The sequence below is a fragment of the Podarcis cretensis genome (genome assembly GCF_951804945.1).
Source record: "Podarcis cretensis genome assembly, chromosome: 16".
NCBI classification, from domain to species: domain Eukaryota; kingdom Metazoa; phylum Chordata; class Lepidosauria; order Squamata; family Lacertidae; genus Podarcis; species Podarcis cretensis.
In genome coordinates this window covers 39007184-39033545 of record NC_137186.1, presented here as the reverse complement: position 1 = coordinate 39033545, position 26362 = coordinate 39007184, and the positions used below count along the sequence as shown (strand labels likewise).

The window sequence follows — 26362 nt, the reverse complement described above, 5'->3', positions numbered from 1 at the left end:
ACTTGCTTGAGCCAAACAAAAACGATTCAAAGAAGTGTGGCTGTTCCCTGAGCCTGTCTAAAAATAGCGCGATGGAGGTCACTGTTTGTTTGTCTCTCAGAGATGTTCAGATCAGATTGTTACAAGTGAAGAAGGAAAAAAAAAAAAGAACGAGAAAAGAGAAAAACAGGTCCCCCCACTGCCTCCCTCCCTTTAACTGGCAGTTCCTCGGTCTCCCTCTGGGAACCAGATTTCCAGCTGACTGCTCTGAGTTTGCCACCAACATCAGTAATAAAGATTTTGCAGTTTGCAGTCAAAAGGTAGATAGCAATTAGAGAGCTAATACACAGGGCAGAGTGAAGCTCACTTGCCTTTGCTCCTTCTTCCATGGCAATCCGATTGGCTTTAAGCTGTATTGGCTATGGCAAGGGAGAAAACAACTTTTTGTCTGCCCCCCAAATTGCCCGATTTGATGTGGAACTTCCAAGCTGAGGGCTCATAGCTCAGTGGCAAGACGGAGGTTGAGGGAATCTGTCAGTTTTGCTTTCTCTCAGTTCATCATTTTTCCAATCTTAAATTCAGTTCCCCATATTTCCACATCTGTTTGTGATACATACTTAAGTAAAAGTCCACATGGAATTCCACATGCACACTTTCGAATGCAATATTCCCTAAGACAGACATTTTTTAAAGCAAACTAGTTACACCTAATATGATTTATCTTGGTATGTCCCCCCCCCCCACTAACATGTGCATTTATACCTGTGTGTTAGCTGAGCACATGTATTTTTGTACACATTTCTGGGCATACTGTTTGCATATTGCCTTTAAATCCAAACTGAATTGTATCTCTCCCACATCCCTAGCAGTTAGTCTCACTGAACTCAATGGAACTTCTGGGTGAGCATCCACACAACACATGCTTTCCCTCCCTCCTTTCTGTTCTGGGCTGTATTGAGATTTGTCCAGACTGGGTTCAGGCAGTCCTGGATCACCCAAGGGTGGGACCACCTGGAGAAATCTGGGGCTGTCAAAAGGAGGAGGGGACAGTCTTCCTACTGCTAGTCTGGGTTAAAAGGTAAAGGTAAAGGTACCCCTGCCCGTACGGGCCAGTCTTGACAGACTCTGGGGTTGGTGCGCCCATCTCACTCAAGAGGCCGGGGGCCAGCGCTGTCCGGAGACACTTCCGGGTCACGTGGCCAGTGTGACATCGCTGCTCTGGCCAGAGCCAGAGCCAGAGCCAGAGCCAGAGCCGCACACGGAAACGCCGTTTACCTTCCCGCTAGTAAGCGGTCCCTATTTATCTACTTGCACCCGGAGGTGCTTTCGAACTGCTAGGTTGGCAGGCGCTGGGACCGAACGACGGGAGCGCACCCCGCCGCAGGGATTCGAACCGCCGACATTTCGATAGGCAAGTCCTAGGCGCTGAGGCTTTTACCCACAGCGCCACCTGCGTCCCTGCTAGTCTGGGTTAGGGTTCTATAAATCTAGATATAGACAAATATCTCCACCTGCAACACACACAACTGTCCTTGATGCAAGGGTTTTAGGCTGCAACTGAAACGCCTTCCAGGGATTTCCACTGAACATGATGAGTCTTACTTCCGAGTAGACATGCATAAGTTTGCACACTGGTGGAGGAAGGGGGGTGCGGTGGGTGCGGTCCACCCAGGGTGTCATCCCTGAGATGGGGTGACATCGCTGCTCCGCCCCCTCGGGACGCTTGCTGCTTGCCGTGGGCAGCTAGCCCCCCCCCATGGGTGGCTAGCCCTGCCCCCGGGTGCAGAGCATGTGCACTGCTCTGGGTGGCAGAGCAGCTAGCTCCGCCTCTGGGTTTGCACTGTTAACCTTGTTGTGCTTAGCCATGTTTGGAATGTCATGACATCTGTAATATTTTAGCTTGTAACATACAAATGTGGAAGCACTGCTCTCTAATAACATTAATCTGGAACGGTAATATTTAATGCTTGGCATGGCTCCTGTTATATGGCACCGGGTGAAGCATCTTAGCTTTCCTTTTCTAAGCTGCGAAGGGATCTGCGATTCATTACTGAGCTGCTGGTCAGGTGGGACTTGGAATCTACCCTATCTCATTTCTGATCCTCTCTCTAGGATGGATCATGTGGATTCTTGAAAGAACCAAACATTTTTTTTATATATATATAATATTTATTGGTGTTTCAAAAAGTTACAAGAATAAAAAAGAAAGAAAAAGAAAAACAGTAATGTTTAAAGAAAAACAGAAAATACAAAATACAAATAAATAAATAAAAACAATTAAAAACAAATCCATCTTTCCATTTCTTATCTATCATTTGCTTGTTTCCTTGACCTCCTCGCACCTCCCTTTTTTGTATTCTAGTTCATTAGTTGTTTCAGCAAATCCTTTCCTTCTTTGTTTTTATCTTACTAATTTATCTTAATATATTGTAACTTTACATTCTGACCTGTTAACAATCCATTTTTACTTAATCCTTTATAACATTACTGCTAAAACCACATAGCTTCATTCCAGCATCCATCTAACATTCCTTAATTTTACAATGTTTCTGTAGGAAAGAACCAAACATTTCAGCATGAAAGCATAGATGTGTATGTATATCAATGGGTTTGAACTTGGTTGCCTTGAGGATTCCTACACAGGAAGGTGCCTCATCCCAAGTCAGGCTAAGAGTTCACCTAAATTCATAGAATCATAGAACTGTACAGTTGAAAGGGACCCTGAGGGTCATCTAGCCCAACCCCTTGCAATGCAGGAATCTCAACTAAAGCATCCATTCATATTGTCTATGCTGACTGACACCAGCTCTCCAGGGGACACTCCGAGCCCTACCAGGAGATGCAGGTTGAATATGGGGCGCAGATTGCGAAGGAGGTGCTGTTCTACTGAGACACAGTCCCTCCTGGCTGCTTGCTAGAATTGAGCTCAGTGGCTTCGGGTCAAGATCCAGCACCTCCGAAGGTTGTGCTACTGGCATTTCCTGATTCTGCAGATCCCTCTTCCACTGCTGGCATCAAAGTTGTTGCTGGAAGTCCAGGTTGTGGCAATGTCTTGGCCAGCTGGTCTTTGCTTTTTCCTTACAAGAACAAGGGCTGTAGCTTAGCGGTGGACCACGTACTTTGCACCCGGAGGGTCCCTGGTTTTGCCCCCTCAGCACCTCCAGTTAAAAGGCTCTTAAAATTAAGGCTCACAGATTCAAACAGCTTACTGCTGCCACTGCTGCTCAGATTACACTGTCCTAGACAAGGCAGAACAACAACCCGACTCAGTGCAAGGCAGCTGCATATGTTCATACAATAAAAGCATCTTTATATAATTTCCCCTCGTGTGAGAGAAGACTCGAAGACATTCAAGTCACGCTTCCAAGTGTGTGAGCCTGCGAGTCAAATTCCTGCCTCATTGTATTGCTGTCTCTTTTACTCAAGCATTGTACATGATCCAGATTTTTTATATATATATATCCCTCATTGTACTTTAGTAAAAGAAGAACTCTGTAAAAACTGATGTAAACATACACAGATCTGAAGCGTCATCTCCCGCAGTGGTGCAATTCTTTCTGCATTTGAGGATGAGCGGCATTTGAAAGACACCCTTTAGTGTTCCTTTTCTGTGTGATTTCAGCCTTTCACAAAGAGTCGTCTTTTCATATTGATATATCCTAAAAGCCTTTTGGCTTTATTATTGGTTCTATTGGGAAAACGTCTCTGCTGTGGAATGTCGTTGTGACGGGAGCTGTGCAACAGTCCCCCATGGCTGTTTAGCATGGAGTAGCTTAATGCGCAGTTTGGGTGTGGGGTACAACACTTTAAAGTTTGAATGCAAGAGCTGCAGGGAGGGGGAAAGGCATTCGATGGTCTGGATGAGAAACAAAGCTAGATAATGCACACATTGTCCATGGCCTGCAGTTCTTCTGGAGTGGCGTCGGGGTTCAGGGTGTTCATGTTGCGAATAGCTCAATGGGACATGATTGCATCTGTCACAGCTTTCTTGAACTGCCTCATAGCCAGGTACATGGGTCGGATGGCAAACAGTGGGAAGGTGTGCACTTTGATCATGATGGTCATGAAGCCATGTACGAGAGGACCTTGATGAATCCTGTGAAGAGCTCTGTATAGAGCATGTAGATGGCCTTGTTGTCCCAAGGGTTCTCGCTCTGGAGGTCGATGGAGTGCAGGATGTATTTGATGAAGATGGTGAACACCATCGTCATGAGGATAGCACACTCAAAGCCAAAGACCAGCTGGACGGAGGCTCCCCGTGTGAGGATGCTGTGGTAGGCATGGCTGACAAAGAGGAAATCCAGAATGCCCAGGAGCAGCATCAGAGAGACAATGCGAAAATGGAAGAGCCAGGAAATGTTTGGGCTCCTCTCCATAAAGTCCACACGGTCCTCAGCCAGCCAGTGGAAGCACTCGAGGAAGAGGAGGAGAGTGAAGAGGGCCACAAAATGGGGGCTGAAGTCATCCCTGAATACTGTGAAGGCAAGGCAGGTCTCGGTCACTGCATACCATGACCGCTCAAGCAGATGCTCCATTTCAGCTGCTCGGAGCTGTCTGAAAAATTCTTTGCCCATGAATTTGCCTAACAGGAACACCAGGACAAAAGCTTGAATGTACAGCACCGCCATGCTGGGACTGGACTTCGTCAGGTATACCACCGTCGGGTAGAACTGGTGCTTAAGATAATAGGCGCGCGCCACCACTGCAGAGGTCAAGGCCAGGCTGGCAGCCATCATGATGGCTGTTCAGAACATCTCCCTAGCCCAGCGCCCAGCAGCCTAATCCTGGCAGCCCTGGAAGCCTCTGCGCCCACCTCAAGCTAAGGAAATAGCCAACACTCACCTGTGGGGTCTGCGTTCATGTAAACAAGGGAAGAGCCCATGCTTAGTGGGGGAGCAGCTGCTCTGCAGTCAGAACATCCAAGGTTCCACCCGTTGTGCCATGGTGCAGGGACCGTGCAGTGGGTGGTGGTGGTGGTGGGACTTTGAGGATGAGGTCCAGGCTACTTCCTTGAAGGGAGGGCAGCCAGTAGTACTTTATTCAGGGTCCAAAGTGGAGAATGCAACCCTGCCACAGAGAATGAGTCCCTTGTCGTACCTCCGTCTCCACATCCCCTCATAAGCTCATCCTCCTTGTCATTTTGTAAGACTTTGTGAATGAACTTCTCAGGTGCTGCACATTTACGACTCAGTTCCTTCTCGTACATCCAATTGTTCTGGTCCTTTTGGCTGAGATACTAAACCGGTGGATCCTTCCATGGGGAACTGGCATACCGGTGTCTTTTAGATATGATAATAATAATTTATTATTTATACCCCGCCCATGTGGCTAGGTTTCCCAAGCCACTCTGGGCGGATTCCAACTGAATATCAAAAACAATACAGCATCAGACATTAAAAACTTCCCTAAACAGGGCTGCCTTTAGATGTCTTCTAAAAGTCTGGTAATTGTTTTTCTCTTTGACATCTGGTGGGAAGGTGTTCCACAGGGCAGGTGCCGCTACCGAGAAGGCCCTCTGCCTGGTTCCCTGTAACCTGACTTCTCCCAGCAAGGGAATCGCCAGAAGACCCTCAGCGCTGGATCTCAGTGTCTAGGCAGAACAATGGGGGTGGAGACGCTCCTTCAGGTATACTGGTCTGAGGCTGTTTAGGGCTTTAAAGGTCAGCACCAACACTTTGAATTGTGCTCGGAAATGTACTAGGCGCCAATGAAGATCTTTCAGGACCGGTGTTATATGGTCTTGGCAGCCGCTCCCAGTCACCTGTCTAGCTGCCACATTCTGGATTAATTTTAGTTTCCGAATCACCTACAAAGGTAGCCCTACATAGAGTGCATTGCAGTAGTCCAAGTGGGAGATAACTAGAGCATGCACCACTCTGACAAAACAGTCTGCAGGCAGGTGGGGTCTCATCCTGCATACCAAGTGGAACTGGTAAACAGCTGCCCTGGACACAGAATTAACCTGCACCTCCATGGACAGCTGTGAGTCCAAAATTGGAGCCTTCAGCTCTTGAAGCAAAGTGTGCCACCGAATACCATTTGCCCGGTTTGGGGTGGGTTGGAGAACAGACAGGGAAGGATGCTGCCTTTGAGGTGGTGGTGGGCTCCCTGTAGTCTTCTGACTGCCCACAGTGGGAATCTGGGTGGAGAAGGAGGTGGAAGTGGCCCTTGGCCTGATACAGCCTAGGTCTCTTCTTAAGTTGTCAAGAGCTTGTACTTGCATGCTGGCGCACAACCGCATGTTTGAGCAATGATCAATCTGATCACAGGAAACTAGGCTTGGTGGCTGATAGTGGCAACAGAAGGTCTTGTAATCCTCTTTTCCTCAGCTTCATTGATTATTGGGTGGTTTTTATGTCGCACATGCCGGGAGGCCTTCTTATTAGATCAGAGTTATCTCAGCAGCCTTAACAAGAAAAAAATAAAGAGTTACCAGAGGGCAGTTTGTAAAGCGGTTCCTCAGTACTTGCTGATGTCCCTCCTCCTCCTCCTCCTCTCTTAACGGACTTTTCCTCCCCTTGTCTTTCGCAAACACTATTCAAGGTGACTGTCAAAGCCACAGAAGGCTTTTCTTAATGAATTGTAAAAAGCTTGTAAAGCTATCTTCCCCGGGCTCAGCAGCCGTTCCTTTTTATCTCCTAGTAATTGTCCCCCTTAGGATCAGCCATGTGATTCTAAAAGGTTCTTTTCTTTTCATGCAGCTTGTTTCAAAACCAGCATATTCCCCATGTATTGGCTTCCCGATCTTTATTTCACCCCATTCGTTTGGAAGGGCCTTGGCACGGGCCCCGTGGTTTCTTAATCCCTCGGGCAAAGAGAGAAAAAAATATCCACCCTCTCCCATAATAACATTTGCAGTGTTAGTTTGCTCTCAAGCAGGGATGGAGGTGGGGGGGTATCTCAGGCCTGGGGCAACCTGGGGGCTCTGGGCCAAGGAGAGAGTGTGCAGGAACGAGGCTTCTGTGCATATCTGAAATTCACCTTCATTACCCTACCCACTTTTGCCTCTGGCCCCACCCAACGCTGCCATGTGGTCTCTGGAAGGTTGCCCAGAAGGGAATGGGCCTCCTCTTCCCTGCTCTACAGTAAATGCAGAGACCATAATAATAGGATTAGGTCATGCTCACCTGTGGCTCGTAGAAGCTGTGAGCATGCAACAGCAGCCACAACCTGGGAAATGGCTTCAACTGGCTGGCAAAACCAGATGAGGGTAGCCTATGGATCTCAAGCCCTCAGTGAATTAGGGACTTGCCCTGCATGCAAAGACAGGCTCCAGAGGATGGAGACCAATAGTGGGTACAGCAGTTAAGAAGGTGGTTTCTACACGTGCTGTAGAGCGAAATGAGGGACAGATGGGGCGCACCAACCTGGGAACGTAGCCCATCTAGAAGGAAAACTCTGATCCTAAACCTCTGCTGCCTTCATCTTTGGGAGAAGAAAAGGTTAAGGAGTGGAGTCCCTAAGATGGTTGGATGGTGCCTTGTGTGCTGGTCCCGGGGGGAAGGTTACCGTTGGCGTAGTCAAAGTCTGGTCCTGGGTCGATAGCCTGGAAACAGTTCCGAAGGAGCGGGGCGAGGTCTGAAGCAGGAAGCCGGGTGGGGACTGGAGCACTGGAGAGTCAGGTCTGGGTCCGGGCAGGAACAGGTACTCAACAACGACGTTGCTCCCACAACCTGGGACTGGGCCGACTGGCCTTTATCTGTTCTGAGGCCAGGGGCGGTCCTGGCCCCCAGGAGACCCACCTCTCCTGGCCTTAAGGCGAGCACTTCTCCTGGGAGAAACCAGTTCCCTTCGCCTCTCTGCCCTGAGCCTCTGCAGTTCAGGAGAGGCTGAAGGGTTACTGGGCCTAGGGGGAGACTCACCTGCAGGCACTGAGTCCTCAACCACCTCTGGAGCCAGAGTGCTCCTGAGGATCCGGCACAGGTGCAGGCGCTTCAGAATCCAGGCCCTGCCCCAGTTCAGCCGGCCCTGGAGGCGGGGACTCCTGTGCAGGCTGGGATTCCTCTGGTTCAGCCTCTGAATTGGAATCCCAGGCCATCACACCTTGTATGCCTCCTTCTGGCAACTCCAAGTTGGTGCCAAGCATAATGCTCTTTGGACCACATCAGTGAGGAGGGGTCTTGATGCCTGGGCAGCCCAGGACTTCCAGAGGGGGGAGTTCCATGCAGGATCACACCCAGAAGTGGCCTTCAACCTGAGTTTGTGCTACCAGTGCCTTTCTAGACCAAGGATGTTGCATTGCCTCTGACTTTGTGGACTTTGTGACAGTTGTCCCAGTACAGCCAGAGTCTCCCCTGCTTTGGCAGAGTATAGAATCATAGAATTGTAGAGTTGGAAAGGACTTGGAGAGTCATCTAGTTTAACCCTCTGCAAAAATGCAGAAATCCTACTCACTGCCATCCCTGGGTGGGCTTCAACCTTCTGGTTAGTAGCCAGACACACTGATCCTCTGTGCCACACAGGCTGTGTCCCTTGAGCTGAAGAAGCACCAGGAGGAGTCATATTTGTCTTCATCAGCGGGTGATCTGAACCTGAAGGGGAAGGGTGTGTGGGACCAGCCCCAGAGGTTCTGCTTCCAGGTGAAGCTGTGGGGCCAGTGCCTGCTCCCTACCTCTGAGTAAAGGATGTGGCATGGCCATTCTCTGACTCCAAGGACTCCACTGTAGAAGACCCTGAAAGGACCACTACAGAGTCCCCTTTAAGTGGAGAAGCATCTTGCAGCATGGGTGGTGCTGGCAATTAGGTTCCTCTTGGTGCAACTGCTGTGAAAGGATTCAGTTTAAGCCTGTTCCTTGCTGGAGCAGAGCTATCTTCCCCAAAGCACAGCCTGAGCACTGCCTTGCATCGCCTTGCCTTGTGACCATCCTGACCCTGTCCTGCACTCTGTTTGAGCCTTTCCACACAACAGAGTAGAACACCGTTCTGTAAAGGCATAGCTTTCAGCCAAGGCAGAGCTGCTGCTCATTTATAAGGCTTGGTCTAAGTCTGGCTGTTGCTGATGCAGCATCCGAACTCGGATCATGTCAGTGCTAGCATAGCATAGCATAGCATAGCATAGCATAGCATAGCATAGCATAGCATAGCATAGCATAGCATAGCATAGCATAGATGACTCTTTGCAGCCAACTCCCATTTCCTGGCTGTTGTCCACAACAAGCCCAACCTTCACAAGAGGAGCCAGGCCCATTAGTGTGCAGTGAAGTCACTTACCATTAAACAACAACTCCTACTCTAAGTGAACTGTCAACCTTTGAGGAGTACCGTATATAATTTGTGTCTCAATTGCATGCCTGCTAATCATGGTGATCATATGGGCCATTGGTTCCCTTGGGGGAGCTTTACCTTGAGGTTTTTTTTTTTAATAAAAAAACGCTCATTTCCATTCAATAGAAACAGAGTCTGTTGTGCTTCTATGTCTCTCCCCACCTTCTATCTGTAATTACTTAATTTATTAATCCCGAGAGAGTCATTGGCCTCAGTGGCACCTCTAGTACTGAACAAATGGAAATAAAGACAAAGAGGTCTCAATAATAACCCCATGAATGCATAAATCTTTCTTCTTTATATGGAGGAAGGAAGCCAAAGGGACTGTTATGTCTTAGAGCCTGGAGAAGAGAAAACTGAGAGGTGAGATGATAGACATCTTCAAATATCTTCACATGGAAGTTGGAACAGGCTTGCTATCTGCTGCTTCAGAGGGCAGGACCCAAAGCAATGGATCCAAATGACAAGAAAGGGGATTCTGACTAGACATTAGCAATAACTTGTGTGTGGTAACACTTTTTCATCATGGAAAAAGCTACCACAGAGTGTGGCAGATTCTCCTTCATTGGAAGTTTTTCAATGGAGGTTGGATGGCTATCTGCCCCTGAGCAAACATGGACTCTGGTGGGCCTCCCTTGGGAGGCTGTCCTACATTGCTGGTGCCATGATTGAGAAGGCCATGTCTCTACATTATGCTCACCTTCCCTACACCTGATGTCATGTGTGGGGCAGGTAGAGATGTGGCTTCCAGTGTAGAAATGGGAGCCTTAAAGAGTGCTCTTGATTGCTTGTTGGAAAGAGAAAGCAGACTTGGCTCTACCACCATCTGTGGGGAGCTCACTCACACAGAAAGTGGCTCTAGCCCTCCAGTAGAGCCAACGCCTGCTGGATCAGCTGTGCTAGAAAGTTCCCTGGAGCCTCTGGCACTTTAAAGCATTATACTGGGCTCTTCACGAAACCTGTGCGATGCTTTGAAGTCCTGACTTTGGGACTTCAGTACCCAGTCATCTGACAGAATGGACAGCTGGGTGGCCTTGCACACCTGCCAAACTATGTCTGAGAAAGATCTGGCTTGCAGGGCCCAAAAGGTTTCCCACCCCTCCAAGAATTAAAAGCATCAGCGGGTAAGTTTGAGGCCTAGGCAGAGAGCACCCAAGCAGGAGCTCTTAATTAGCCGCCAGCAGTCTCTTCTTGCTTCCTTTTCCAGAGATTATTTAGCTGTGATTCCTGTATTGCAGGGGGTTTGGATCCCTGCCAACTCTTCAGTTCTTTGATTCAGGGCTGCTGGACAACTGACACCAAGAGAAGCTAAGGCATGCAATGAACTATGTGCAAACTTTTGTTTTAAATTGCATTTTGCACCCCACCGTTCTTCCAAGGAGGTCAGAGCGATGATCATAGTTCTCCAACCACCCTACTACCTGTTGTTCTCACAGAAACAGCAATCCTGTAGGGTAGGCCAGTGTGAGATAAAGTGACTGGTGCAAGGTCACTCAGTGCGCTTTAAGGCTCAGTGGGGGATTTTAACCAGGGGGTGGTATCCGTAATGGTAGATTGACCCTTTGGCCACTACATCATCCTGACTAATTCCATCTGTGGTTAGATGGATGTCTAGGTGGTGCAAGGTCTCATACACTGTGGCACCTTCTGCATGGAGTTATTTGCTGAAGAAGACTCATCAGCCCATCTTGCATTGCACGTTTTGGAGGAGGATGAAGAGTGAAAACAAAGAATTACAGGCGTTTTGGAGGCATTCAATAGCTGGCAATGAAGCTTTTCTTTGGATGGCTCAGATTGTCATCTGAGCTGGAGAAGAACCTTTCCCTAGCAGTTTGGCCACTGTTCCCTGGAGATGTTGGAATCCTACTTCGGTGCCATGGGAGGAATGGTATTTCCCAGGGTCCCTGCCTGTGACACTAACAATATGGATGCCAGGGGAGAGGAAGGCTGAGGTCTCCCAAGTCTTGATTGTCAGTTGTCTCCTCTAAGCCAGATATGCAGGAAGGGGGCAGGGGAATAGTGGTGCCATTATTGTGTTAAAAGTTTGGGAGAGCATGGTGGAAACTTCCTGAGATCCATCACCTTTTTATCAGATAAAGGAGAAGAAACTTTTATAGCAAAGGAATTGCTAATTGCTGAGCTCTTGTGGATTCCTGTAATTTTTTTAAAGCTGTGTTGGCGACGGAACAGTGAAGCATGTGGCGCCACACTGGATGGGTATTTTTATTGATATCTGATTCACAAATGTCGCCATGGCAATGGGGCACATGAAGGCGGAGGAAAGAAATGAGTTCTTGCCTTATTAAATGATTCCAGTAAGGAGAAAAGAGAGAAAGAAAGAGAACAAGGACACGAAGGATTAATTTAACAGCACAAGAGCTGCCCGCCAAGCTATTTGCAATATTGTTAAGGATTCGTTAGTTATTTTCCCTTACTTCAAATGCACATTTGCTTATATCTTTATCTCGTTGATGTGAGGCAGGCCGGAATTTTGCAGGCAGGTTTTGTTTTGCTTTTGTTGGCAAAGGCACTTCATATTAAAAAAATTGATGAAAGCATTTAAACCTGGAGTGCTTATGGCAGAGCTGGAAAAGGTGTAGAAGGGGGCAACAAGAATGACTGGGGTGAGTGGAGTGGGTTCAGAGCATGATACAGCTGGACTACAACTTCCATGATCCCTGACCATTGGCCATGCTAGCTGGGGCTCATGGGAGTTGGAGTCCAAACTTTTTGCTTCGTTTTGAGAAAAAAAAACTAGGGGGGGGGTGCGATGGCATGACACAATTTTATAACACTGTGGATGGAGTGGAGAAGGCAAATGCTCATGAATAACCTTTTTTTTTAAAAAAAAATCATTTTAACATTTATATATCACGTTTCCTCCAAGGAACTTGAGGTGGTGAGGCATCTAATCATAAGCCTGCATTTTTATCAAAGCTTATATTTTTGATTAAGGCCTGTATATTAAAATGAGCTTAAAGATTTTCAAATGTTCATGCCAGGCAGAAGACCAGCTGCCTAAGAACCTTGGCAAGATGTTTATTCTCCTGGACAAGGGGGCCCCCTGATTTATAGCAGAAAACAATTCTCAAAGTCGTAAAAAGGGAATTACAGGCTGACAGCCAAGGTTACACTGACCCTACATATTACAGAAGATAAAAAAAGAGATAAACATAATTAAGAGTTGATAAATAGTAAAATAAAACCATGTGCCTCCCATTAAACTTGAGCCATATTTTCCTAAGGTTGAAAGGTCAAGAGCAGTGAAAAAGGCAACTGGCTTGGCTGGAGAAGATAGGTTTCTTCCTATCTTATTTTGAGGCTGGAAACTGTTCCTTCCTTTTTTACTTTGAAAAGGTTTATTCTTCTAAAAAGCTATCTATGTTATGTATTAAATATATTGGCTTAAATGTAATTATGCAAAGGAATTAGAAGCTAAGAAATGTTAAATCCTTATGCTAGATTCTTATTTCATATAGTTGGAAGAGATCACAGGGGCCATCAGCCATCAGCCCAGCCCCCCTGCCAAGCAGGAAACATCATTAGAGCACACATATGGTTGTCAGGCCTTTGTTTAAAGACCTCCAAGAGAAGGAGATCTTTCAATGATGATGTGAACTCAAGATCCTTGACATCTGTTTAAGATAAAAATTTAAGATTAACCATTTGTTTTGGAGGGCAATAGGGCAAGGAGGGCAAGAGGTGAGCTGGTAATTAAGGTTCCTTGTTGAGAGACATGTAAGATATATTACTACTTATTTGTCATTTATAGATAGAAGAATATATAGCTTTTTGTTTCCCATAAAAGGGCAAGAGGAAATGGGTGTATCTTTTGTGATTGGTTCTAGCAAACAGCCAATAGGAATTTCAATCAGGCTGATTGGACAGAGGCAGCCACAGGAGGAGCAAGGGGGCTGGATTAAGGAAATATAAGTGCTGGCCATAACGGCAGGAGGCCAGGCCAGAGCTTGGTAACCATATACCACTGTGCCTCATATTTATTTGTCCGACAAATAAATTATTATTTTAATTTCTCTATTGCTGCGTTGAATATTTCATTCCAGCTAAGCGTTAACCACAAGCAGGGTGCTACAGTGGTGTACAGCAGTCTTCAGCTGGTCCAGCTCTGAGACCCACCAAGTGACTCCCAAGCTGCAATTCGGGACTCACACATTAATTAATCCTAAAATGGAAATTCATTGAGCAATATGCATAGTGTTGTTGTTACCTCATAATTATTACTAAACGAAAACCAGTCCTGCATTCTGGCAGAAGCAAGGCACGAGTGTGTGGTTGGCCAGGAACCCTGTCTCTTACTGGAAAATGGCTCTTGCCTTTCTCTGGCCACATTGAAGCACTTGTGGAAATTTATAAAATGGGCATCTTGTCCGTAGAACGTGTCCTAGTCCAGATACACAGGCCCCTTCAGTCTGCTTAGCCTAACCTGGAATCCAACATGGTGGCAACAGCTGTGCTTCAGCCCACCAGGTGACCCACTGGCTGAAGATCTGTGGTGTAGGCAATACAGTAACCTGACTCTATCCAAAAGAGTTTCCTATCTTTGCTGTGTCCCCCACTTTCCTTCCCCCCAACAATAACTCAGCATTCTGAGGCTACTGAGCATGCTCAGTCCCCATTGGTCTATTTTAGGGTGATTGTTCTTTATTATTCTTTATTCATGTTCTTACCTGCCCTTCAAGTTGAGGTCCCAGGGGTGGATTACAAGCATTTAAAATGCAATACAGTGGTATACCTCAGGTTAAGAACTTAATTTGTTCTGGAGGTCCGTTCTTAACCTGAAACTGTTCTTAACCTGAGGTACCACTTTAGCTAATGGGGCCTCCTGCTGCCGCCACACAATTTCTGTTCTCATCCTGAAGCAAAGTTCTTAACCCGAGGTACTATTTCTGGGTTGGTGGATTCTGTAACCTGAAGCGTCTGTAACCCGAGGTACCACTGTATCAGGTTCTGCACTTAGGCAAGAAGAACTAGATGCTCAAATATAGGATGGGGGGCACCTGGCTTAGAGGAGTCTGTAACCTGAAGCATCTGCAACCCGAGGTAAAAGGTAAAGGTAAAGGTACCCCTGCCCGTACGGGCCAGTCGTGTCCGACTCGAGGGTTGTGCGCTCATTGCACTCAAGAGGCCGGGAGCCGGCGCCGTCCGAAGACACTTCCGGGTCACGTGGCCAGCGTGACAAAGCTGCACTGGTGAGCCAGCACCAGTGCCGCACACGGAAACGCCGTTTACCTTCTCACTATAAAGCGGTACCTATTTATCTACTTGCACTTAGGGGTGCTTTCGAACTGCTAGGTGGGCAGGAGCTGGGACCGAACGACGGGAGCTCACCCCGCCGCAGGGATCCGAACCACCAACCATACGATCAGCAAGTCCTAGGCACTGAGGTTTTACCCACAGCGCCACCCGCGTCCCCGAGGTACAACCCGAGGTACCACTGTATTAAAATCAGTTAAGAGCATAGGATGCGGGGGGGGGGGTCCTATATCTGTATACTGCTTTGACACAAATTGTGAAAAGAGGTATAGAAATCTTCAAATAAATAAAATCAATAAAATGTCTCAATATCCAGTAGTGTGGTGACAAATTCAGAAGTGCAGGGTCCCTTCATGATAGTCACCATCATGCCACCACGTAGCTCACTCACCCCTTCTAAAAGAGGAAAGTTTTCACCGGGTGCCTAAAGATATGTAATGAAGGTGCCAGGTGAGCCTCCCTGGGGGAAAGCATTCCACAAACGGGGAGCCACTGCCACCCTCTGGACCTCTCATGGAGGAGGCACACAATAAAACAGTCCCTGCAGCTTTATCACCCTGGTAAAAAGATAGCATTGATGGAGTCTTCCCAAATGCACGTTTAGACCAGCAGACATTTGAAAAGCTCAGAAGCCCAAAGAATGCAACATTTTTATTAATTTCTCACTCTTTGCTGTGTACGCTTTGTCTTGCTTCAGACTGCTTTTCCCGCTGTTTGAAACTTGCCTCCAAAGTGGACAGTTCATGTGTAATAATTTAGCTTTTACATTTATTATTAACTGGCTCCGTTTAGCCTCTCACTCCTCCCCTTTTCGGTTCATATCTCTGTGTGTGTGACGCCTTCTCTTTGGGTAGGCTGTGTGAATAACCTTCATTTTCCACATTTAATTGAATAGTTGTCATGGAAATCCCCTCACCTTTCTGCAGGAAAAGACACTTAAGAAGAAACGCCAGTCGTGAGCTCTGCCGCTTCTTGATAACAACAGTCAGATTTATGCTTCCTTTGGCTCCATCTGTACCATACATTTAAAGCAATATCATACTACTTTAAACAGCCATGGCTCCACCTGCAAGAACCCCGGGAACTGTAGTTTGCTAAGGGCGCTGAGATTTGGTAGAATACCCAAACTCCCCTAGGAATTCCCAGATTGGCTTAATGTTAAATCCCTCTTCCCTATGACAACTGAAAGTTAAAAACTTAAAAATGAACAATTAACAAAATTGAAGAACCCCTTTTCTGGGTTGGTGGAGTCTGTAACCTGAAGCGTATGTAATCTGAGGTACCACTGTATAGTGGTACCAGTTGATAAAATATCAGCTCAGAACAGGACAATAAAGCAAAGTTGCCCGCACCAATGACAATGAATCATTTTAATAATAATAATAATAATAATAATAATAATAATAATAATAATTTATACCCCACTCTCCCCGGCCAGAGCCGGGCTCAGGGCGGCTAACACCAATAAAATCACAGTAAAAAAAAAAAAAACAACCCACGATAAGGGGAAAAAAACCCCAATTTAAAATACAGGTTAAAATGGAATTTAAAATGCAGCCTCATTTTAAAAGTAGCTGATAAATCAAGAACATAAGGCGAGGGAAACATAAGGGTCAGACTGAGTCCAAACCAAAGGCCAGGCGGAACAGCTCTGTCTTGCAGGCCCGGCGGAAAGATGTCAGGTCCCGCAGGGCCCTGGTCTCTTGTGACAGAGCGTCCCACCAAGTCGGGCCAGTACTGAAAAGGCCTTGGCCCTAGTTGAGACCAATCTAACCACCTTGCGACTTGGGACCTCCAAGGTGTTGTCATTTGTGGACCTTAAGGTCCCCCGCGGGGCGTATCAGGAGAGGCGGTCCCGTAGGTACGTGGGTCCTAGGCGGCATAGCTGCAATCAATTGGAGGAAATTGACATAATTATTAGAACAACCAAGGTAATATCAGGGAAAAACCAATGGATTCAAGTTACAAGAAAGGAGATCCCACCTAAATATCAGGAAGAACTTTCTAACAGTAAGTGCTGTTTGACAGTGGAACAGTCTCCTTTGGGAGGTGGTGGACTCTCCTTCCTTCGAGATTTTTAAGCAGAGGTTGGGTGGCCATCTGTCAATGCTGCTTTAGTTGAGATTCCTGCATTGCAGGGGCTTGGACCAGATGACCTTTGGGGTACCTTCCAACTTTATGATTCTATATTTATACTCTATTGCAGAAAGGATAGATCAGCTATGCAGATTTCCAGTACAAAGAATGGAGATCCATAGAGCAATGGTTAGAGCAAAGTTTTGTATTATCTTTTTATCTGGCTTGACACTTCTGTGTTCCAATAGATGTGGTGATCTCTTATCAGGCCTTATCTGCATTATCATACCACTTCAAAGAGTCATGACTTCTAAAGAATTATAGTGGTACCTCTGGTTAAGAACTTAATTTGTTCTGGAGTTCTGTTCTTAACATGAAACTGTTCTTAACCTGAGGTACCACTTTAACTAATGGGACCTCCTGCTGCCACCGCACAATTTCTCTTCTCATCCTGAAGCGAAGTTCTTAACCCGAGGTACTATTTCTGGGTTAGCGGAGCCTGTAACCTGAAGTGTCTGTAACCTGAGGTACCACTGTATGGGAAACGTAGTTTGCTAAGGGTGCTGAGAGTTGTTGGGTGGCTGCTAGTCTGCCCATTGAGCTACACTTCCCAGAGTTCCCTGGGAAGAGGGATTGACTCATAGCTGTCAACTGTCCCTTGTTTGGCGGGAAACGCCCTTATCCCAGTGCCGTTTCCTGCTGCTGTCCCGGATTGATGATGTCCCTTAAATTTCCCGGGTTTCATGCTCGCCCGGCTTGGGAGGGAAGCAGTGGCTCGGGGTCCTCCACCTCAAGAGAGTGAGAGAGAGCACGTGCACGAGCTGCCGCATCTCCGTCTCTCCCTTTTCCCTCTCAGGGGCGCGTCATGAGGAGATGGGTGGCGGCAGGTGGGCAGGCAGCCCCTCTCTTGCGAGACTTCTGCCGCACTGCCAGGGGAAGCCGGAAGCGGCAGCGGCAGCAGCAGCTGAGGAGGTGGCCTGAGGGAGGAGGAAGAGGAGAGGATGGGGAGGGGCGCAGAAGGGCGGTGCTTCAGCGGCTTCCGTGGCGCCGCAACCGCCTCATGCCGGGCTTGCCGGCGGCGTGGTCGAGAGTCTCTCTCCTTCCCCCTCTCTCTCTCGGGCGGGGAAGGGCTGACGGAACTCCTTGCGCCAGGACGACGGCAGCTCCGATGTGCTGCTTAGCATACCCTCCAACCAATGCAGCATCTTAATGTAGTGATTTCCCCCTCTGCATCCCTTTCATAACTCTATTTTTATAAATCATTTGTCCATCCATAGTTCAAATTTTTACTACAAGTTTTCTGTCAATCCTACCAATGTATGTAACTCTTTACAATAGCTTTTCAACTAAATTATAAACGTTCCCCATTCTTTATTAAAGAGGTCCTCTTCCTGGTTTCTAATTCTGCCTGTAAGCTTTGCCACCTCGACGTGGTTCATCAGTTTGGTCTGCCACTCTTCTTTGGTGGGAGTTGTAGATCTAGTCCAACCCCCTGCAAAACACAGTCAGTGGCAGCAAAAGCAGCATGGCTCCATCAGTGGCGGATTTATGTATAAGCTAAGCGAAATCCCTTATTTTGGCTGCTGATCCCTTATTTTCGAGGCTGCTGGTCCCTTATTTTCAAATCTGTAAGTTGACAGCTATGGATTGACTGTTAAGCCACTCTGAGAATTGTAGTTCTGTGAGAGGAACAGGGGATCTTCTAACAAAGCTTGGCACGCATCACAAACTAAACTACCCAGGATTTTTTTTACGAAAGCCAGGACTCTTTAAAGTGGTATAACAGTGCTTTAAATGTATAATGCGGAAGAAACCATAGAGGAGATGACTTCATGGCCCAGTTAAGTGTAATGTTTCTAAGGGAGCGTAAGGAAGTTGTTGGGGGTAATATTCAGAGAAGCAGCCACTTCTTTTTAAAATAGGAACTTACTTTTGCTAAGTGCTGCAGTTGGATTCTAGCAGTTTGCTTCCAGTTGTTTGCTTTTCTTTTGCTATTGTTAAAAGCCTCAAATTACCCAGGAACCATTTTGAAGGTAATAATGGGGCTCCACAGAAAGCCCATGGAGGGCTAATCCTGCCAGGCCTACTCTCTCTCACGCAGGTAAAGTGCTGCTGGTGCGTCGCACAGCATTCAGGTAATGAGTCCGATTTAATGCTGCCCGTAAAGGATGGAGACAGCTGCAGAGCAGAAACTGGCAATAATCAACCTAGTGAAGGAGATAGATTTCAAATCCTCTTGGCAGGACACAGAGTCAAATCAGGATTTGATCTGAAGAGGTTCACTTCAGCTTTGTTTGGAGAAGGTTAGCTCTTGTTGTTGTTGTGTTGTTGCTATGGAGATAATGGGAACCTAGCGTTGTTTCTGCCTCCCCTCCCTGTACCTGCCAGCTTTTTCAAACCCACATCCGCAGATTTAAGGCCAAATAAGTTGTTACATGGGCGTTAAAAGAAGAAAGAAGAAAGGCAGCTGGGAAAGGCTGCCAGTTTGTGTAGAGGAACGAGGATGGTGATGTTTAGAGGCTGTATAACTCTTTCTTCTGCCACTGTTGTAAACAAAATCTTTTCCTTTTCCCTTATGGGGTATCCAAGAGCCCGTATAGAGTCCTTACATAGGTTCCCTATTGGTAGGAGAAAATAACAGAGGCCAGCCAGAGAATATCGAGAAGCAAAGCTGCTAGTAAGCCTGATCTTTATTAAAGCTGTTGTAACAGGGTGCTCCCCTCACACATAGGAGGACGGAGGAGGACCCAGAACAAAGGTGTGCCTGCCCTTATATAGACATTTTAAATTCTCTGCCCTGGAGCTCAAGACCACCCCCCACAAACATCATACCTACATCACAGAAAAGGCGGTCTACAACAGAAATTTGAATGTTGTTGTTTTTCCTGTCTGCCAGGTTATCTGATAATGCCTTATCTGATTGCCTTTCCTGGTAGTCTGGCCATTCCTTTGAGATGGTGATTACCCAATTCCTGAGACAATGGGACGGTTCCCTCCCTCCCTCCCTGCCTGCAGAGAAAACATTTGGTCAGTTTGGTTTCAGGTCGGTCTTCCTGTGCTGATCAAATCACCCAAGTCCTCGTACGGTGCTGAGCCCCGATATGTGAGGCTAACAGTGTGCAGAGTAGGGGGTCGCCAGTCTTTGGGGGCCAGTGGGCACATTTGAGATTTTGAGAAAGCGCCCTGATCCCCAGGTGGGAAGAGATGCCACATTAGGGATGGGGCCAACATGTACCCTCTCCTCCCCTTCCTTACCCTCTCCTCTAGGGATGGGTGAATTTGTCAGTTTCAATTTGCATAAGAAGAGCCCTGATGGATCAGGCCAGCATCTCGTTCACACAGTGGCCAAGTAGATGCCCACTAGACTCCCCCAATCAGGACTTGAGCGCCACAGCGGCCTTCCTTCCTGCCATTTCCAACAGCTGTTCTTCAGAAGCATAATGCCTCTTGTGCGAAAACCTGCAGCCGAATCACAAATGTATGATTGCCAAAATCACAAACCGGGGACTGTATGATGTCATATCCTCTAAATTTTTGAGGTAGGAGGGGGAACAATAGGAAACTTAATCTTCTTCCTGTCACAGCACACTCTGCTTCTTACACGCAATGGAGTAGGTTGTTTGTAAGCACTCTTTCAGAGAGCGCACTCCATTTTGAATTGGACTATGGACCTTTGTAACTTTTAAGGATTATTGCCTGCCTGATTTGCATCGCTGCCACTGTTGAATCCTGACAAGTCTTTTGATGTGAGTAAACCTTATATTTTTCTTGTTAAACAGTCTAAGAGTGATTTCTTTGCTAAGAGGGAATCATAGAAGGGTGAAAAGTAATCCAAATCTATCTATGCATCCTTGGATATCATAATCGTTATAAAACATTGTCTCTAAAAGATTCTAAAGATAAGCTGCACATGGATAATGATTTTTTAACTCTGCTGGAATAGGTATTTGCATTCTTACAAATGTAAGACAAGGACGGCTAATTGATAAATAAAATATCCTTTACTCATCTTAAAACCATCCAACTCCTCTGACAGTGGAGTTAGAAAAATGAATTCAGAGATGGGCTATACGATCATCCAGCATGCACCCCTGAATCGTACTGTATTATTAAAGACATCCTTTGGCTTAAAATGTAAAGCAAGGTTTATGTAAATACAAAGTAGCAAGTTTGATAAGACCAAAATTGTGTAAAGTGCCTGTGAGTGTTGTAGGGTGATACAGGTTTAATTCTTAAGGTTAGGAAGAGCACAACCGATTTGCAATGCACATTGGCCAATTTAATGGATGTGAAATTGCTCATCATGTATCCTGCCCTTTGACTGGAATCCTTGAATGGACTGACAAATGCAATGGGGTACATTAAAAGCCATATGCTTGTGTGGAAGTGTGGCACCAGGAAGTCAGTTTGGAGTGAGGGCAGGCAGCGCTTCTTGCCCTCACTTGGGTTTGGCATCATGATGCCATTGTGTAACCAAGATGGGTTACACAAGAAAAAGAAAAATGGTTGCCAAACAGAAGTGAAGTGGTATGACCAGCCTAAGATATTGAGGATCTTGAAAGATATTGAGAGCCCCCTTTTGTGTGTGAAAATAGTTGGAAATAGTTTCCAACAAAAGTTCAAGGCACCTTTAAATCTCTCTGTCTTTTCCTGCTAGTTGAGACTTCCCTCCTTTCAATACACCTAGAGTATAGGGTGAGGTGAGATGTTGCACTAGGTAACTGATTAAGGATCAGGCTTGTCAGTTGATTGCAACTGCTTTGATCGGCTGACAGGTGTGCTCGAAATGGATCCTAACTGGCCCGTAATCATGTCCTCTTCGCATTGACAATCCCTTCAATTAAACCTGCAAAGGAGCCTATTTGCATGCAGTCTAAGTGCCACAGGGCACTTGCTCTCGCGCAGAGAAATGGCAAAAAAATTCTTGTGTTGGTAGCGCATCAGAAAATCTCAGAGAAGTTTCCCTGAGGGTAACTAAAAGCACTTGGGATGTTGGCAGCTGCTGCAGAATAGCTTGGGGCCATGCTCCAGAGAGCTTTAAATGTAACTGATTACAATTCACCTCCTTTCAGACCAACTTGAGGAAAGCTGGAATAATCTGATGGTAAAAGAGGAGGAGTGCCTGGCGTGCTCTGGTCCATGGGGTCACAAAGTGTTGGACATGACTAAATGACTAAAGAACAAAAAAAAAGGGGGAAAGGCTGGTTATCTTTTGTGGGTGGCGCTGTGGGTTAAACCACTGAGCCTAGGGCTTGCTGATCAGAAGGTCAGCGGTTCGATTCCCGCGATGGGGTGAGCTCGCGTTGCTTGGTCCCTGCTCCTGCCAACCTAGCAGTTCGAAAGCACGTCAAAGTGCAAGTAGATAAATCTGGCGGGAAGGTAAACGCCTTTTCCATGTGCTGCTCTGGTTTCTCCAGAAGCGGCTTAGTCATGCTGGTCACATGTCCCGGAAAAACTGTCTACGGACAAACGCCGGATCCCTCGGCCAGTAAAGAGATGAGCACCGCAACCTCAGAGTCGGTCATGACTGGACCTAATGGTCAGGGGTCCCTTTACCTTTACCTTTATTGAATGTTATCTCTACTCTCTTGTTTTCACATATCACCAAAATGTAGATTGCAAGCTCCTTGAGACAGGGATCTTCCTTCTTTTTTTAGGTGCTATTTGTATTACAGTGCAAATGCAAATGAAAACACACACACACACACACACACACGGACACAACTCTGTAATGCCCTGTGGTATTTTGTATGGTGTGGTACCTTGAGTAAAGTTCCCCCAGATGAGCTAAGTGATTTTTGCAAGACTAGTTACAGATAGGTAGCCGTGTTGGTCTGCCATAGTCAAAACAAAATAAAAAAATTCCTTCCAGTAGCACCTTAAAGACCAACTAAGTTAGTTCTTGGTATGAGCTTTCGTGTGCATTCTGAAGAAGTGTGCATGCACACGAAAGCTCATACCAAGAACTAACCTAGTTGGTCTTTAAGGTGCTACTGGAAGGAATTTTTTTATTTTGTTTTGCAAGACTATACAGGGACTCCTTTGAGACCCAAGGCATTCCATGGCAGGCTGAGATGAATGAGAAGGGGGAAGAGGATGATGGCATGGGGGAAACAGAGGCTGGAGGGGTGGGTACTTCTGCTTCCCCTCTCAGGATTCCCCTGCTCCAGCTGGAGAAGCCGAACTTCCAGCTCCCCTTTATTCTCCCAGGGAGAAGAGTACAGCAAAGGAATCTGGGGAGGGCATCAAACAACTTCTGAGGAGAACTAGCAATGGAAGGGGAATGCACAGCCCGATTGTCCAGGACCCAGTGGTGCTTCCATCACTGAGAAAACACCCATCAGCCCTGACTCTGTGAGCTGCTGTGCGCTCAGCAGTGTTACGAGGCATGGGAGTCTCATGAGCAAGCATGCCTTGTCCATCTTTAAATGCATGAAGGGTGGGCCTGCCAACCTGTTTGGGGCAACTCTGTTGGTTCCATGCTTTGCTGAACATATTGCCCTGATTTTGGACTCGTTCAGCTTGGAGCCCTGCTTCTGGCCTGGCTGCCCTCGCTTTTCCCGTCATCTAGTCTGAGTGTAGCAGCTGCCGGGGACCCATCACCTGTTGCTGAGTCCCATATCTCTTTTCTGCCTCAGTGAAGATGTCCTCCTTACTCTAAAGCAGTAGTTCTGAAAGGGTGTGGCAGGAATGGATGGCATGGGTGGCAGGAAGATTCAAGGACAATCAAAGAAACGTTTCAACATTTCAGTATAGTATAGTATGGTATCAATTTTTATTTTTTATTTTAATTTGCAGAATATGGCTAGTCAACAGCATTGTCTATTTTTCCTGCAGTTCTCCACAACAGATTGTTTCAGCGCTGGCAAATATGAAACTTCGGAAAAGAAAAAGGTTTTTGTTTGTGTCAGATTAGACCTAATATAAATGAGATTACTCAGCAAAGGCAGGCTCACAACTCTCATTGAGTTTGTATATAGACTTAAAGTACATATGTAAGAGGCTTGTTTATAATAATATTTTGGGAATGGTTCATGTTCTTGTGTAGCTGCAATGATTTATGCTTTTTTTTTGATTCCCCACAATCATATTATAAAGTGCAGGCAATCCTTGTTTTGTGTGTGGGTTATGTTCCAGACCCCTGTGGGCGTCGGTGGAGTGGGCATAAGCCCACTCTGGCCCGTTCTGACCCCGTTTCAGCCCTTCTCATGATGTCTTCACGACAATATGGGGCTACATCCGGGTTTGGTGCCATGCGTGTGTGATCGCATGTCATTCCGATGCACCAAAATCAGTTGCCTGTAGTTTTGTTCTCTGTTATAAATCAAGCACTGCTAGGAATTGTTTCATTTCGTGTTTTGGTGTTTTTCTTATCAATAAAAAACTTGATGTGGTGCAAGCAAACTTTATTCTGAAAGTATGGTCCAGAGGGAAAAAACTGAGAACCACTGCTTTGTGGTTTAACCTGCGTCCTGTATTGCGAACATTAGAAACCACTTAAAAAAAAAAAATGTTGGCTGATTGGATGTATTAGATTTAATAAATTGGAGAGCTACTTTTACATTGTCCTAAGGAGGCATTTTCAGCAAAGGAGAAAAACATGGATCTTACAACTTGGCTTTGAGAAGTCATTTTTTTCTTTGCCTTCAGCTTCTGCATCAGGTGTTCCTAGTCTGGATTTTCTCCATGAACTTGGGAGCGATGGCCAGACCTTAGTCGACAGGCTTGTCTCTTCTGCCTGAGCTGCGAGGATATTGGTGGCCATGTCCTTGTCCTTCAAAGTGGCTTGATGACAGCCAATCAAGTCCCGTGTTATGACTGGGGGTCACTGCCAAGGTCAAAGCAGCACACCTGTGGTCTTGCTTTAGCAGTTTTGATTGACAGGTTTCCAGTCCTTTGTTTCGTTTGCCCTTCTGTGTTTGAGCCCCTGTCTCGCACATCTGTCGCTGAAGGCTGGGTTTGGAGAAAGAGGGGTTTTTTCTCCTTCCTTTTTTGGAAGAGAGAAAGAGGATTCATTTGTACACTTGTGCAGATAAATATTTGCTCCTTGATGTTTGTCTAAAATTCCCTGGAGATGGTGTGGAAAATGCATTTTCAATGGATGCAGTCATCTCTTTCTTCTTTTCTACCACCACCAATGTGTTTGCGCATGCATGGACACACATGCCTTTCTTCTTATTCTTTTAGAAGTGAGAACAGGCCTCTGAACACTTCCAAAACTGGTAGCTAGCAGATAGTAAAACTATGGCATGGCTTCACACAGCAGATAGTAAAACTATGGCATTTGCTACCACTAGACGTATCAATGGCCACCAGTTTGGATATTTAAGGCATGGTGATGTTTCTTATTAGGCAGTGAATTTGAGGGAAACTGAATTGGGGAAGGACATGAGATTTTGGCTAATTTCCTGGGGGTAATTAAAAATGACTATCTAGAGATGATTTGGAGTGGGGTATTGTGTGTGCAGGAATGTGGGTGGCACTGTGGGTTAAACCACAGAGCCTAGGACTTGCTGATCAGAAGGTCGGTGGTTTGAATCCCCGCGACAGGGTGAGCTCCCATTGCTCGGTCCCAGCTCCTGCCAACCTAGCAGTTCGAAAGCACATCAAAGCGCAAGTAGATAAATAGGTACCGCTCCGGCGGGAAGGTAAACGGCGTTTCCGTGTGCTGCTCTGGTTCGTCAGAAGCGGCTTAGTCATGCTGGCCACATGACCCGGAAGCTGTACGCTGGCTCCCTTGGCCAGTAAAGCAAGATGAGCGCTGCAACCCTTTACCTTTATTGTGTGTGCGGGGAATTGAAAAGGAACTGAACTGATTTGGATCATACGTAGATCATGATTTAAAGCAGAAAAAAATGAAAGAGGTACTTAAGGCAGTGATAGTCACCAGCTTAGCTGACTTTAGAAGAGGATTAGACAAGCTCATATAGTACAGTGGTACCTCAGGCTACAAACGCTTTAGGTTACAAACACTTCAAATTACAGACTCTGCTAACCCTGAAGTAGTATCTCGGGTTAAGAACTTTACCTCAGGATGAGAACAGAAATTGTGTGGCAGCAGCGCAGCGGCAGCAGGAGGCCCCATTAGCTAAAGTGGTACCTCAGGTTAAGAACCGTTTCAGGTTAAGAATGGATCTCTGGAACGAATTAAGTTCTTAATCTGAGGTACCACTGTATAAAGCTATGCTCTACCTCCATTCCTCTGGTACTCAGGGGTAGACTGCCATTGCACATGGATATCCCATTTTGTTACAACTCCCTGGAGCCCCATAAAGCATGACCAATGATCAGAGATTATGGGAGTTGTAGTTCAGCAACACCTGGAGGGCCAAAGGTTCCTCAGTCCTGACTTAAGTCATCTCCTCCCCCATCTAAAAATCCCAACATCCTTTTGCCTTTCTTTTCATAAGAAGGTGCCCCCAATCCCTTGATCCTTTTGGTTTCTCCTTTCATACTTTCCCTGCAAATGTCTTGTTTCGTGACCAGAATGGTGCCCAGTCTTCTAAATGCAGCTGCACCATAGAATTACATAAAGCAGGCTGTGGAATATGTGACCCCCCAGATGTTTCTGGACTCCAGTTCCCATCTCTGACTCTCTCCCTCTCTCTGTGTGTATGTATGCATGATTTATGCACACACACATGTATATGTATATGTATATGTATGTATGTTGTTGTTTAGTCATTTGGTCATGTCTGACTCTTCATGACACCATGGACCAGAGCACGCCAGGCCCTCCTGTCTTCCACTGCCTCCCACAGTTTGGTCA

The 26362-nt window shown here is 46.4% G+C and overlaps 2 protein-coding genes across 3 annotated transcripts in view; one reads left to right on the top strand and one right to left on the bottom strand.

Annotated features, from left to right (window-relative positions):
- Positions 1-26362, top strand: part of TMEM132B (transmembrane protein 132B) — a 389071-nt gene that overhangs the window by 54094 nt on the left and 308615 nt on the right. The window lies entirely within an intron of this gene.
- On the bottom strand, positions 3853-4791 carry LOC307205489 (E3 ubiquitin-protein ligase synoviolin-like; the record flags this gene model as incomplete). Its single annotated transcript, XM_079957879.1, is given in 3 exon segments — positions 3853-3933; positions 3937-4049; positions 4052-4791. Coding segments are annotated over 3 exon segments (858 nt in total). The 5' UTR covers positions 4716-4791.